Here is a 16,694-nt window from a genome sequence, read left to right on the forward strand (position 1 = left end):
CTCTTGCGCCTGCCTCTGCCTCTAGGACTGAGGTACAGAAGGAATTTTGTTCAGCATTTTCAGGGGATCTGGTCTGATTGCTGCTGAGCACTGGTATATGCCCTTTCTTCCTCGCACTGTATTGTGTGTTTGTGTGAACGCATGTGTGGGTTGTATCTGTAAAGCCCTATTTCACTGCCCTCGGTCTCTTGTTGCAGGCCCCTATCATCACTCTTTGCATCTTCTTTGTAGGTCAGCAGCGTGGCACTGGAGGTATTAATTGCCACAGCTCAGCAAGGAAGCAATCTTCCTCACTCACAACCATACTTACCTCCCTAACGAAACACCCCTCACAATCTTTGTTCTTGGAAGGAGCCTTTCATCAGCATGTTCTATTTATAGGCACCTGCATCTTACATTTAATGCTACTCTAGGAGCACATTGACTTCCTAATAAAGAAGTTGAATCTGCCATCATTAACTTTCACTGGTACTCTTGATTTTGCATCACTTGCTGTGAAGGATATAAGTGGCTAAGAACAGTGGGCATCTCTTGCCCGCATGTCTAAGGTATCAAGTTAGTTACTGATTGCAGATGAGCAGCCACCCTTTATGAGCTTGTTGTGTGTTGTGCTTGCTTGGATGATTCCACGACATGCCTAATAAGAGACGAGATGGGCCAGGGTGATGAAAGTGATCGTATTGTGATCAATGTGGGAGGGACTAGGCACCAGACTTACCGCAGCACCTTACGCACCTTGCCTGGCACCCGGCTGGCCTGGATCGCTGAGCCAGATGCCCACAGTCACTTTGACTATGATCCCCGTGCAGATGAATTCTTCTTCGATCGGCACCCGGGTGTCTTTGCCCACATCCTGAACTATTACCGAACAGGTAAGCTGCATTGCCCAGCCGATGTGTGTGGACCTCTGTATGAGGAGGAGCTAGCCTTCTGGGGCATTGATGAAACAGATGTGGAGCCTTGCTGCTGGATGACCTATAGGCAGCATCGTGATGCTGAAGAGGCCCTTGACAGTTTTGGTGGAGCACCCCTGGATAGCAGTGCTGATGATGGAGATGCAGATGGCACAGGAGACTCAGGTGATGGTGAAGAGGAGCTGGAGATGACCAAACGCCTGGCCCTGAGTGATTCCCCAGATGGAAGGCCTGGGGGCTTTTGGAAGAGGTGGCAGCCTCGGATTTGGGCACTCTTTGAGGATCCCTATTCCTCCAGATATGCAAGGGTAAGCCATACAAGTCAAAACCCAGACTACTTGTTTCCAGGCCCTTTAAGGAGGTTTTTAATTTGGTGTTTCTTGATCCCTATTTGTATTTCATGTCCTGCATGTTCTTGCATATACTGTACTTAAAGACAGACAAGGAACAATATTGCCTGTAAGACACACAAAGCCAGCCTTTTGGAACAAGGGCAGATATAATGGCACTTTTCTTTTTCTTTTTCTTTCTTTTTCTTTTTCTTTTTTGGTCTATGAGGAGAAAAAACATTCCAACAAATCAAAATCCCACCAAAAAAGAGACACCTTCTCACATGCTTACAAGTAATTGCCTAGAACATGTCTTGTGTCAGGATTCCTCTTTAATTTTCATTCCATTTTTTCCCCATTCAACGAGATGAAGAGAAATTCATTACTAAAGCTTCTTAATGGAAGACCTGTGTCTTAAAGTTTTTGTTGTTTTTCAATGAGCTGCAAGGGCACTTTGATCTGATTTCCAAGACAAATGGCAGACACAATGGTCCAGATTTATTCTCTATAGTAATCACATTTTCGTTAGGCTAAAGCAACTCGTATCAAGATATGCATGTAAACAATTATTTCACTGTAGGGCAAGATGACTATTCTACCTTCTGCTCACCAACAGTTGCAAGCAACAGAAAAGAAATTTTATACTCAGCTTATCACTGGAGTTGTGATCGGGTTAGGCAAAGGTTTGTCAGAATATATGGTGTTGTGAGGAAACACTCTTTTGTGCTAAAATGAGAAAGGATTTTGTTTTCTTTGATGTCATCAAAACACATACTGACGTCACTGGGGGCTGGCTCAATCACATGCAGCTCTTGCTGCATGACGTATGGAGAGAATGGATTAATGGTTGCAGGAAAAAATAGGGTTAATTTTAGTATCTTTGTGGCTGTACGTGTACATAGTCACATACTTATAAAAGCACACATAAATGAAAACCTACATTTATTCATCTATTCTTGGCATTTCTGCATTTTCCTTATGCATTATATGATAGTTCCCCCCTCCCCCCACTGAGGCATGTTTATTGGTGTCTGTAGGGATGTATGCCCGTGCATGCATGCATACAAAGAACTAATTCATTGCTTGATTGATGTTTTCCATCTGGAGAAGGAGAAGGCTCTAAAGCACTTCAAAAGCAATTGTTGATTATCTAAAGATGAACAGAAAATTTGACGGGAAGAACAAAATGAATTATTGGGTACATAAAACCATTTTTGTTATTTACTGGAAGCATTTTGCTCAGCCAATATCTCAGAATAACTGGGGTGGTGCCAGGCTGGCAAAAGAATAAATGAGATGTTCTGTTGGAAGCGAGTCCTGAGATGCTTTCTACACTCTCTGGTAGGTGACATTGTTTTCGTTGTGTAGTCTTCACTGAATTTAGTGAGTGGAAAGCAGTGAATCTTTAAATAGTTGGGAACAGGAAAAGATTAATTAAATATTTACTACATCATAAAAGCAAAAAGTGTTACAGAGCAGCAACTTTTGAGTCCTAATCATCTTTCCCAGGAAAGTGTGACAGTATGGAAGCCAAGACAAGGGCTTTTTCAGGTGAATCTTGCTGGCTTTGAGCAAAAATATAGGCATAAGTTGGTTTCTGGAAAATCTATCCAATGCCTTGCCTCTCTGGAGCTGCTAAATTACGCATATGCATCAAGATCAGAGGCCTCCTAATCTAATTTGCCATTGTTTATAGAAAGATCAAATTCAATGCATTTGAGGAGAAACTGTAGTTGATGCTAAAGCTCATGCTTTGTATGCAGAGCGCTGCATTCCTAGCAGCTTCGGTTAAAATTGTCTCAGAGATTCTGGAGGCCCAGCTGGAGTACAGGTAATCTTCGACTTACAACCTCAATTGACCCCCAACATTTCTGTGGCTAAGCGAGACAGTTGTTAAGTGAGTTTTGCTCCAGTTTACAACTTTTCCTGCCACGGTTGTTAAGTGAATCCCTGCAGTTGTTAAGTAAGTCACATGGTTGTCAGAAAGTCACAAAAAGTGATCACTTGACCCCAGGACCCTGCAACCGTCCTAAATATGAGTCAGTTGCCAAGTGTTTGAATTTTGATCATGTGACCCTGGGGATGCTGGAACGGTGATGAGTGTGAAAACCAGTCATAAGTCACTTTTTTCCATGCCATGGTAACTTCAAATGGTCACTAAATGAACCGTTGAGGACTACCTGTAGAAGGCAAAGTAGAAGGCATAAGTGAAGGTTCAAGTCACTAAAGGTTTAAGAGAATCAGTAGAGGAGCTGTGGTCTATAATATGCATTGTTTTTTGTGTTGGCTGCATCAGTTCTGGGAGTACATGTTCTGGAATTCTATTTTCTATTCCTTTGATATGCACGTGATTTGATTTCTTCTCCTAATAGACCCAGGCTATGTGTACAGATAGTCCTCATAACATTGTTAACATACAGGTTTTGCAAAGTTTCTGTAAAGAAATATAAATGTCCACACAGACATTTATGTAGCTCAGTCTGTCCTATATGTTCACATGCTACCCATTGAAGATATAGTAATGGACAGTTAACAATACCATGTACCATACAAAGATCAATCAATGAAAGTGTGTATAAAAGAATTCTTGGATATGTGGTATTATAGTTTATAAGCACATAGATTAACAAATCTCAACCTACCTAAAATGCCATTAAAGGAAACTCATGTAGATTATTTTTAAAGCATAAAGAATAAAACATTCATCTAACAAAGAGTCTTCCAGTATTAGCAATATCAATAGCACTTAGACTTATATTCCACTTCATAATGCTTTTACAGCCCTCTCTAAGCGGTTTACAGAGTCAGCATATTGACCCCAACAACCTGGGCCCTCATTTTACCAACCTTGGAAGGATGGAAGGCTAAGTCAACCTTGAGCTGATCAGGATCGAACTGACGGCATATTAATAATAATAATAAACCTTTATTGTCAAAGTACAACATGTTTAATTCAGCAGAATTAAACTGCAATATTGCATTGCAACCACGCCGCCGCCACAATAACCCTTTTCCCCACCAGTATTTGCATTTCTATTACAGTTCACATGCGTTTTAATCATGATTATATATTTAGCTGTAACCAATTTTCAAATGATGCCCATATAATTCTTCAGATGAAACTCAAATCTACAAAGTCTTTAGAGCTCAATAAGTTCTGAAGCCTTTTAGATACTTGCAAGGAAGCATCCTCTCTCTGTTTAGAGTTCACAGTATTTCTTATGCTGTGGAGTTGTCTAAGTCCAAGGAAGAAATATTGAAGTGCATGAAGCATAGCTGTAATAGTAATCATCACCATTATACTCATCTGATATTGAATGAAATGATGTAGCTTCATCCAGGCCAAAAAAGAATGAATCCTCATTATACCCCTTTCCAGTATAATCTGCATTATATATTCCTATGCAGAAAGCAGAATGTCTTGAGTTTTCATTATTGACTTTCTGCAATGGATTCATCTGTGGGGGACCACCTGTCTCACCCCCTCATATTACAGTAGATAATCAAAGCAAAATGTTTAAGTTGAAAAACTGTTATACAAGTGTGCAGGCTTGTTCTGCGGGGGAGCGGGAGGCGGGAACAGTTACTGGTCAATGTAATCTGAGATATTAAGGATTTAATTTTAAAAGTTTGAATGTATTACTGATTTAATTTAAAACCTTACATAATAGATTTCATTTTAATATCAGAGTATGTGTTTACTATCTTATGGCTAAAATGTTTAGCATTAAATAGATATGCTAAAACCTAGAAAAATACATTCTACCTCATTCTACCTACAGTCACCTTCTTCTTCCTGATATACAGGCCAACTTTGCTCCTATGGGCTGATTAGACCAAGTGATCACAAAATAGTTACTGTCCCTAGAAGTTGATGGAAATGAAGGAAAGGGAGTTTAAGAAAACATGGATTAGCTAGTAGTATCCTAAATATTGTAATTGCATCCCTTGGCTGTTTTCTTTGTTGCACGTTCCTCTTATACTAAAAATAGAAGCATTAGGATCAACTGTTGTAGCCACGGTAAAGTATCTACATTGGTAAGACCAATACCAGTAGGCATAATAAGACACATTCCAGGATCCCTTGCCTCCTTAATTTGATCATCCACCTTATTGACTGTTTGTCCTGTCTCCATCATTCTACTTCTTTTCTGGCTTGTGCTGCAAGCAAAGTCTCTTCCTTCCCCTTGACTATTGCCCCAAACACCTGGCCATCCACACTTGCCTTGGGAGTGGGGCAGAGTGGGCAGACTGGAAATCCTGCATCAGCACTTCCTAGCTAAACTAAACAGATTTCAGGTCAATCTTAGCAAAAAAAAAAATGAGCAGCTTTGGGTTTTAGGACTTCCTTGGATCCTGAGATTTTTTCCCCCCATCTCTTCTTCTGGGGAGAACAACTTCAAGGAGAAATGGGGCATGATTGGTCCTCATGGGCTTGCAGCTCCTGTTCAAGGATAGATGACAGCTGTGGTCAGGAGGGCTTTCACACAACTGGCACAATGTGGCAAATTCACCAGGAAGCACTGCTCGTGGTCACTCATGCTTTGATCGTCTCCTGAATGGTTTTATTCCAATGTTGCAAGCTCTCCAAAGCAGACTCAACTAGAAACCAAAGTTGTGAATGCTAACACCATCTTTACACTTAAGAAATAGAACCTCACAAGTTTGAATGACCTTTCCCCTCCCTCCTTCTTCTTGAGAACTAGGAAGGGTCTTTGTCTAAGGTGTTTGCTCAGATTACAGTTTTGCCCAGATTCAGATTTCTTTTATTTGATCGTTGTCTCAGTGATGGCTTTGCTTTCCATTTCTCAAGGGTATTCTTTCTGCCTATAACAAATGTGCTTTACCTTGGGCTACCCTTGAAGAGTGTTCTTAAGCTGCAGCTGGTTCAGAATGTGGAGGCCCTGGCAATTATAAGTGCATCTTGGTGTGCTGTTGTTATAGCTCTTTTCTGGGAGCTGCATTGGCTGCCATTCAAGATACTGACTGTCACCGATAAAGTCTTATATGACATGGGGCTGGTTTATTTGTGGAACTCTCCCTGATTGTCTCTACTCATTCCATTTGGTATGTCAAGAGAAACATGCTACAAGTCCCATTGCTTGAGGAGTAAGCAAGTCTTGAAGACTTGCATGTGTTCTCAGACGTGGAAGCCAAACCGTTAGTTGGTAAAGCTGTTGATTTGTAGCAAACTGGCTTTAAGGCTAGAGTTAAAGCTGCTAACTGTGGATATGGGCTACATCAGCTTTCTTCTGATTCTTCTTTTCAATCACCATGAATCTTTGGACTTTAGGGGTACAGGAATTGGGATGGGGGTTGGGATAAGGGGAGGGCTATGGTACTTAAGTGGATTATTGTACAGGTTAAGCCCATCTGTCCTCAACTTTAAGGAGCAGGTGTTACACTTGTAGCAGAATACATTGATGTTTGTATTGTGGGTTTTATGTTATCTGTATGTTGATTTTAAATGCTCTTAACTGCCCAGAGTTGCCATGGCAAGATGGATGGTCATATAAATTGAATTAATTAATTGATGAACAAATAACTGAATAAATCCAGCACTGCACTGGACTGTTACTTCAGAAGCCTAGAAGGTCAGGTTCTTCTATGATATCAGCCCAAAAGTAATTGGACTTTATTTTTTTGCTGTCTAAAGATAGTCATAGACAGTGATAATATTTGTATTAACATAATCCCAGGTTCAGCTTTTGGAAAACTTTTTACATCACAGGTGTTTGCGCAATCTGAAGCCACAAGCCTCTGAAAGTTGTTAACCAAATTGCAAGTGATTAAAAGAGCAAAAGAAGCAAATACATAAATACTTCTTGCTTGGAGTGATGATTGGTTGATAAAATTTATAAAGTGGCTCATCTCATAAATGTGACTCTGGGCAGTGTACAACAAAACCAGTAAAAATACATCTTATATAATAAAAGGGAGTGATAAGGGGAAGGCAGACTGAGCCAAGAAAACATCTTTTCTCCATTAGGGTGGATAGCTAATTGAGCAACTGAGCTATTTAGTCTGCACAATCAACTAATTAAAGCCAAATGATTACATTAGAAGTATTCTGGAAATGGGACTTCAAATGGGCTAGAAACAGAATTCCTTGCTTCTAGTCCCCACCCAAATCCAGCTCTGAATTCTGAAGAGCAGCTAAAAGATATGCAGCAAAGGAAATCTGGTGGAGGAAGTCAGTTAGCTCAAAATGGGCAAAAGGTAAAGCCAGTGCCCAATTTATAGGAAGAATCTTTTCTCTGTGTATATCATTCTGTTTTCTCTCTTTCTGATAACTTCTCTTTTCTCTTTCTTCTCTTCCAAGCAACAGGCTGCAGGAAAGCACAAGAGATCTCAGCTGTTTAAACTAGGCAAAATGGCATGAAATTAAGCTGAGGATTACAGGACTCCAAAAATGCCCACCCTCACTATAGCTTGAATTTTAGATGGTTGCCTAAGTGAAGGAAAAGGAAGGAAAAGTGAAGGAGAAGATATGGAAAAGGCTGATATGAGTAACCTGTAGTCTAATAATCTTGTAAAATATAATATAATATAATAATATAATATAATGCAATGTAATGTAATGTAATGTAATGTAATATAATATAATATAATGCAATGTAATGTAATGTAATGTAATGTAATGTAATGTAATGTAATGTAATATAATATAATATAATGCAATGCAATGCAATGCAATGCAATATAATATAATATAATATAATATAATATAATATAATATAATATAATATAATATAATATAATATAATAATATAATATAATATAATATAATATAATATAATATAATATAATATAATATAATATAATATAATATAATATAATATAATATAATATAATATAATATAATATAATAATATAATATAATATAATATAATATAATATAATATAATATAATATAATATAATATAATAATAATATAATATAATATAATAATAATATAAAAATAAAATATAAAATTAAATTAAAATAAAATAAAATAAAATAACCAGAATGTTTATATTTAACAATAGACTAGACCAGGGGTATCAAACTGCCAGTCTGCGGGCCAGACGCATCATAGCAAAACTGCACCCACCCCATTGCCGGCAATGGCAAAAAAGCCACGATACGTCACGACACATCACCTGACGTTGCGAGTTTGACACCCCTGGACTAGACTAATCATTTAAACAAATTAACACAAAGAAACTTTAAATGTTTGATGGGAGAGGTCTAACTACATATTTTAATCAATACTTAAGTATGGGAACTATTGTACGGTGGTGCAAATGAAAATCTTTCCTTAACTGACACCAGCCATAATTAATTCCTAAACAGCAACAGCAACACCTCTAGCTGTTACCATTCTGGTTCATCACACCGTCAATCATTCCTACATTGTGTACATTGCAAAGATTTTTTGTGAGCATAAAATATCCGTTAAAAGAGAGAGAGAAAGAAAGAGAGCGCTTCTCTCTATGGGAAAGTAGTGACACAATCTAGTAAATTTGCAGTTGGGGCTTCTACTCATACGAGTCAGGTTGAGAAGATTTGAATTTACATCTAGGTTGTAGAGTTTTTTTTAATTTTTCATAGTCACATTATGGGTCTGTCCTTTGGTAAGTCATCCTCCTCCTCCTCAGTTCATATATGGAATAAGATCAAAGCAGTTCAATACTTTCGTTTTTAGGTGTAGGAGATGGCCAAGCTGAACTTGAACAAGGGTCAAATGTGTCATAAGTCAAGAATCCCTGCTTGCCCACAGATGATTTAAGTCCATCCCACCTTGAATGCTTTCTTAATTCCTGCTCATTTTCCTTGACCATTAGTAGCTCAGATTTTGGTAGAGTTAAGCTTGCAATAAATCTTTATACTCATTTGAACTTCCAAATCTCCTGATTCCCCTGGTGTATGACATCAGGCACTTGACATACATTCCAAGATACATCTAATAACATGGCAATATGATAAATATGTATATATAAATTCCAGTGCACTCACAAGGAAGCCATGATTGATTGCTATTTCCAATAAACACTTTTTTTTAGGGTGGGGAGGAGATAATGTTTGAAAGGTAAAAACAGTTACAGTTAAAATGGAGAAGCTCTCAGCAACATGTGAACTTTCTCAGATTTTGAGTAGAGGAGGGACTCAAAACAGGTTTTATAACTCAAAGACAGAATATATATTGCCTGCAGAAGGTCTCAGATTTCATTCTGACATCTCAAATAGTTGGTGGGAAAGACCTCTGCCAAAAACTCTGGCAAACATTGCCCAGTTAGCAGGTGCCACTGAGTAGATGAATGGTCTGATGTGCTAAGAGGCCGTACTTTATGTTTTAAATTAATTTAAGTGCTTCACGAAATGAAATAGGAAAATTAAAATGAACATCCTTGCTCAAGCACTATTTTATTTACTTGCTTGCTAGACTGAGAAATTGAAAAAAAAAGCATACTGGGAGATGACAGTGACAACCTGCTCCAATATCATGCCAAGAAGTAATGCTGACAGAAGTAGAGATAAAGTTACTCTACCCTGAACAGGAGAGAAATGATTTTTCCCTGAATTTGCTCTTCTTTTTTTCTGTGTGTGCCTTCAAGTCAGTCTTGATTCTTGGTGGCTGCCTGGATGAGTTTCTGCTGTTTTCTAGGCAAGATTTCAGAAGTGGCTTGCCCTTGTCTGCTTCCCAGGACTGAGAGAGAGAGAGGAGTGATTGGCCCAGGGTCACCCAGCTGGCTTTTTGCCCAAGGTGGGACTAGAACTCCTGGTCTCCTGTTTCTAGCCTGTGACTTAACTGGCTGTCCTAGTTGGTTAACAGGCTATAGCTAACTTTCAGATTATGTGCAAATGGGAATAATAATCATCCCTAACTCTGAATAAGTGGTCAAGGTGGGCATATTATATAAAATAATGGTACTTCTCCTTGTACAGAATGCCAAATACATGTGGTTTCATAACTTCTGTCAATTTTATCCATATATTTGCAAAGAAAAAAAAGTAGCACAATAAATGGAATAATGCATGATTTTTAAAAACTTACTACATTTCTCATGATATTGATGAAATGGTAATATTCTGCAAAGCAGCTGGAATTGTGATGCTTAATATTTGATGGTAATTATTTAAAATGTGATAATTAATCATTGTGATGGGCCTTGTGATGGGGAGGTTACGTCATGTGAGTCTCACTGGGGGGGGTGAAGTGCTGTGGGGGGAGGGATTGTACAACCAGCCTACAAACCCCTCAGAATCCAAATCAACTGCACAGCCAACCGGAGACAGCACTGATCCTCAATCAACCCATGCAAGCCCTCCCAACCAGCACATCGCCTCACAATGGCCTTCACCTGAGGTAAAATTCCCATCACAAGACCCATGACAAGACTCCCACCCATGACTCCCACCTGACCCTCACAAGACCCTCACTCGACACACTTACACCTGACTCATCACAAGACCCAACACAAAACTCTCACTTGACACACCCACACCTGACCCATCACAAGACCTACTGACCACACAAAGCCCTTATAAACAGAAGAATACCGACACCCCCTAAACCCTGCTGAAGTTGTTACCTAGCCTGGTAATGAAATGTTCGGAAACAAACCCTTCAAACAATGGGACAGTATGATAATGGTGGTATTGACAACAAGAATAAGGACAATGGTAGGATTGATCCTAGTAGTAGGACTGATCTCTAATTTGTCCCCCACCCCTCTTTCTCACACATGCACACACACACCTCCTTCCTCATTCTCATATTCATAGATTTTCCTTGCTTCATTTCACCCTCTCTCTCTATCTCAGAACATGGGTCTGGAGAGATTGAAAACATCCCCCTTCCCCTACCACCCAGGAGAAGAATGAATAAACATATATTATGGTATCCCTGAAATATGCCTTTTTGGATTTGAAAACCATTGGAGATCCCACTCCATAAGTGAAAGCCATCTTGACAGGATCAGAGGGTTTTCGTGGATTGGCTACTTTAAGGAAATGCAATAAAATTCAACTAACAGTAGAAGTGTCTTTATGTTCTCTCTTCCTTTCGATGTATCACGGCTGGACATTTAAACTGTAAATCCAATAATCTCTGCCCCACAGATTCTTTGAGCTTTTGCTCTTTGACTCTGAAGGAGAAAATCTGTGATTTATTTTCTCCTTCTCTTCCCATCAATACGTCTGCCTGCCACTTTCTGAAGCCAGGAAACCACAATATCACAAATACCTACATATCTGGCTGGCATAGAGCAGGAGAGAGAGCTGTGAGATGCTAAGGATATAAAGGTTCTTCCAGGACCCTAATTTTTTTTCTAGGCCACTAACCCATAAGTATATTTAGACCAGAGTGACTCTCAAGCTGGGCAAAGTATATATACTCCTATTTTGAATAGTGAGGTGGAAACAGAGCCTTTAAAAAAAATTAAAAGGAGTTTCCTCTATGAATAATGAAAAAGAAAAAAGTTGAAAAAAAGAGGATTTTTTTTTCTTGCTCATTAATAAGATTGTTCTACCCATTCAGTTGACATTCCGTACTAACATGTAATTTTAATACAGAATATGCTGCATTATAAATTCTAGTTTAAAATGGCAATTAATTACTCAGCAGCTTTCTGGTATGAAGTAGGTAATAAACAATCACCCAAGGAGAGAGGATGTCATTTTAAGTTGTTGTTTTTTTAATTTTAAATTATAATGTGAATGTAATGGATTTAGTCTTACTATGCTCACATTTGCTGCCAACACTCCCATTTAAGGCAGAAGGAGAGAAAGAGAACAATGTCTCTTGAGTTTAAGGCAGAGAGGCACACAAATCTCTGACACAGTTATTTAAAAAAAGACATTATATGCATACTCAGATAATTTAGGATAAAAATCAAACCACAATTTCAAGCTTTCCATGGTCTAAGTCTTTTAAAAATTGGATAGTTCACAGATGTCATTTTGATAATTGTTTAGATTTAGTACTAGCTCCCCACACTACCCTTAGTAGAAAATGCTAGGAGAAAAATTGCAAAGACCTAATTGTAAGGACAATAAATAACTGAAAAATCCATAACCAGCAGGCATCCAGATTTTTTCATAGACAGATAGAGATCTCTAATTAATTGCACATTTATTTTTTAATTCATATTAGCATTCACTGAATTCTTATTTGCTTTACTTTCTTTAATTAAACAGCAAAAAGAAAAAAAACAGGAAAGCTATACATACAAATATGAGATACATATATAACATTTCAACACAAAAAACATTTAAATTAAGGATGATTATTTCACTATAGTCTACGTCTATTGGCGACCGTTTCCTAAGTCTCAAATAACATCAGGACTTCAGCTTACTAAGTAATTGAGATCATACATGTATCTTTCCAACACTGAAAGACAAGTCTCTTTGTAGTAAGCATAATGGAGAGAACTCTTTTTTATTGTCCAGTTTTTGATTTCCATACAATACATGTCGAAATTCCTTCCAGGATATCCAAATATGGACATCCCAAAATAATAAAAAAAACCCTTTTTCAAAGTCCAGTTCTGAGAAAATATCACTTTCCAAAAAAAATCACAAAAACATATCTTGTATCCCACCATTTATTATTTTTACAAACAACTCAAGGCATCAAACATATCCAATGCCCTTTCCTCCTCGTTTTTTCACCACAACAAAACAATGCTGTAAGGTTGATTGGGCTGAAAGGCCCAAAGTCATCCAGTCAGCCTTTATGGCTAAGGCAGGACTTGAACTCATGGTCTCCCACTTTCTATCCTAGTGCCCTTAACCACTAGACCAAACTGGGTTTCTATGTTTGAATAAAACATTGTCATTGCATCACATGCAAAAGAATGATTTGCTCTTTCCTTTTCAAACACAATGGGATCCAACAAATCTGAAATATTGTTTTCTCATGAATAAGTACATCTTACTGACATGTTCACATAGATGCTAACATGGTCTCTCCTCTTTCATTCAACTGTCAATATCTGCATATCAAATTGATTTATTGACAGCAAACACTTACAAAGACTATTTGTGGCTTTCTTCATTTCAAACATTTGATAATCAGGTTTAACCATTTAAGTATTTCTTAAGCTGAAAATATATAATATGTATTATATATATATACTGTATATATATCTCCCTTGCTTCCTAGCTAATAAAGAGAGAAAGAGCCTGTGGCCTAGGGGTTAAAACAACTGCCTAATATATAATTAGCCCAGGTTCGAATCTCAGATAAAGGGTATGACTGACTGATGAGAACAAAATAAGTTCGAAATTGCCATATCAGCCTCCCAATACACTTGCTTGGTCCCAGACATGGGACAAATCTTATTTCCTGTTTCAGCCTAGCCCAAGGCCATCTACAGGCAGTAGCCACAGCAGTGGCAGCTCATATTTGTGTAAATTTTTTGGTTTGCTAACAAAGAATAAAGGGAGACCGATATGATCATTTCAAACTTATTTGTTCTCATCAGTCAGCCATACCCTTCTGAGATTCGAACCTGGGCCGACTGCATCTTAAGCAGTTGTTTTAACCCCTAGGCCACAGGCTCTCTCTCTCTCTTTGTTAGCTGAGAAGCAAGGGAGATATGTGTTAAATGTTTGTTAAGCATTCAGAATACACTTGCTTGGTCCCAGACACGGGACAAATCTTATTTCCTGTTTCAAAAATATATATATTGCTCAAAAAAATAAAGGGAACACAAAATAAGACATCCTACTATTAAATACAGTACATTGTGTTGTTTAAGTGTTCCCTTTATTTTTTTGAGCAGTATATGTGTGTGTGTGTGTGTGTGTGTGTGTAAATTTTTTTGGATACTTAACAAATACTTAACAAACACTTAACATATATATACATATACATATATACACATGTACACATACACATACATACACACACACACACATATATATACAGTGCTTTATTTTCTATAAAAAAAGGTGCCAGAACTCTCATCTTGGCGGGTGCAGGAGGCGGGGGGGTGGGGGGGCGGTGCTGCTGCAGTCACAGGTGCGAAGGGTGTTGGCAGCGGGCTCCCCTCCCTGGGGCCAGAGCCAGGTGCTGTGGGAGCAGCAGAGCCCACTCTATATGGCAGGGCTGCGCAATGCAGGCAGCGGAGGCGGTGCGGGCTAGGCGATGTTTTAATCTTACTATATAATTGGTAAATAAAGGTAGAACATATGTTAAATATACATCAAATGATAATATGCTTCCCTACAAAGGCAATTCTTGCTCAATGACAGACCAAGGAGTTAACTCGGAAAGGCAAGAGGAAAATCTAGAAGAGGTCTGTGCAGCTCTTCAACATTTTCATCAATGATTTGGATGAGGGGATAGATGGGGAACTCATCAAATTTGCAGACAACACCAAGCTGGCAGGAATAGCCAATACTCCAGAAGATAGGCATAAGATACAGGAGGATCTGGACAGACTCGAACACACTCGAACACAGATTTTTCACTTGATTTCAAATTAAATGAATGAGATTTTTTTAGTACAATTGCCAAATGCAATAAACTGGTTTTAGGTATATGTTACTGGAAGGAAAAAGCAATCCCTGTTGCGTTACTGATCCCAGAGAAACATTTGCATGTATGCAGGTATCCTTAAGGTGCCACAGTTATGGATGAGAAATATTGGTTGCAAGGTTGGCATTTCTGGATGTAATACAGATATTTTGGACCTATTTTTGTTTCTTTGCATGTTTGATATTTTTAAAAAGGCATATGCTACTGACTACGCTTATGCACATATGTAACATGATCACTGCTTGTCCAAAATTTTACTATACAGATAATACCCCCAGAAATTATTTTAGCCTTTTTAATAAATGTTATTGATGTTAAGCTCACCAAGGTAAACATCATATATTGTTATGCATATACTAGGTTAATTATTTAAAGACTGAAGTGCAACATAACTAGATTCTAAATAATCTATTTTTCAAAACACACAACAGTCCAAACAGTAAAAGTAAAGTCCAAATTAAGAATATTTCATTCTTAAGAATTGTTTAGATTCAAAATAGTTTTCAAGAGTGTACAGAAAATACTATTTTTTTCTAGAATCAGCTAAATTAGACATATTACATTGAGAAAAATGTTTCTCATTTCTTTCCTGTTACCTTTGATTTCATTGCAGAGATGTTAACATAAGAAATAGATTATTTTGTTATCTAATTTTACCTTCCAAAAGACAGAAGCAGATGAAAAATGTGAGGCTCTTTCCTGTTGGCTTTTCTGAATTAGCTGTTTTAGATTCTAAAAGTTTAGTTCCTAAAGAAGTAATCCTGTAAATAATTTTAATGTCCTCTCCCCCCCCCCCTCTCTCTATATATAAACATATACACTTGGATTGTTGTCTATTAAGAAAGGCCTTACATCTTAAAAACCTGCAAAATTTATTTGATGTGATGTTACATTTGTATCAAGAAAAATTGTTGCTAAGTAAAGAGAGAATGAGTCCTTTCTTTTATTAAGATTTCATTTAAGGCAGTCTGCTGCATTTTTAAATAAATTGGAATAAAAAGCAATTATCAACAATTTTGAGGATTTTGCAATTAGCTTTGCAGTTTTTATATACTTAATATACCTTGCTGCTTACTGAGCTGGTATTTTCTACCGAGGAAATTACTTATTATATATTCCTACTGCAAAGAAAATTCATTCAAATTATTATCACAGGATGGATAAAAGTTAGATTAAATGTGCTTTAAAATTAGATAGCATCTTTATCTCTGATCCTTCTGCTTCAAATTTTAGACATTTTGAACTGAGTAAGCAAAGTTGACACTAACTAATCTAGGCTCTTGACTTAATTAAGAAAGTGGTTTCTCTCTCTCTCTCTCTCTCTCTCTCTCTCTCTCTCTCTCTCTCTCTCTCTCTCTCTCTCTGGTGTCAAACTCAATTTCATTGAGGGCCACATCAGCATTGCGGTTTCCCTCAGGGGGCCAGGGGTGTGTGACCAGGTGGGGCGTGACCTACTGGGTGGACATGGCTGGAGTGCCTGTGGCCTACTGGGTGGGCATGGCCAGCTCTACATCATTCGTGTCAAGGGTACCTATGGGGGTCTGGGCAGGAATGGGACAGATCTGAGGGTCTCTGGCAGAAGGAGATGGGACTGGGGCAAGTGCCAAGGCATGGTCCATTGGAGGAGCCTTACTGTTCCTCTCAGGCCATGTGGGGGAGGGGGGCTGGACAGTGATCCAGAGGTCAAATGCCCAGCCAAGCCCTCAAGCACCCGTGGCACTAAGCCCAGCCCCACTTCCCCAAGGGGGCGCCCAGCTGCACTTACTTCCTCAAGGCTGCTGCTGCTGTGCTTGCTGTCCTTAGCCAGATTGCCCATGATGGGTACGAGGTCCCTCTCCATGTGAGGACACCTGGCTTTGTATCCAAAGCTTCCTTAGCAATAAGATGGGAGACCCCCCAGGATAGGCCAGGAGGAGGGGG

At 38.5% G+C, this 16,694-nt stretch overlaps 1 protein-coding gene across 1 annotated transcript in view; it reads left to right on the forward strand.

Annotated features, from left to right (window-relative positions):
• Positions 1 to 652: 652 nt before the first annotated feature.
• The window catches only part of KCNC1 (potassium voltage-gated channel subfamily C member 1), a gene marked incomplete at both ends in the record, with an annotated part of 173,330 nt that continues 157,288 nt past the window's right edge, over positions 653 to 16,694 (forward strand). Inside the window, one exon of the mRNA XM_083376847.1 lies at positions 653 to 1,222. Coding sequence (XP_083232973.1) covers positions 653 to 1,222 — 570 coding nt within the window. The remainder of the gene's footprint in view (positions 1,223 to 16,694) is intronic.

This window comes from Vipera ursinii, assembly GCF_947247035.1.
Source record: "Vipera ursinii genome assembly, chromosome: 1".
Lineage (NCBI taxonomy): Eukaryota > Metazoa > Chordata > Lepidosauria > Squamata > Viperidae > Vipera > Vipera ursinii.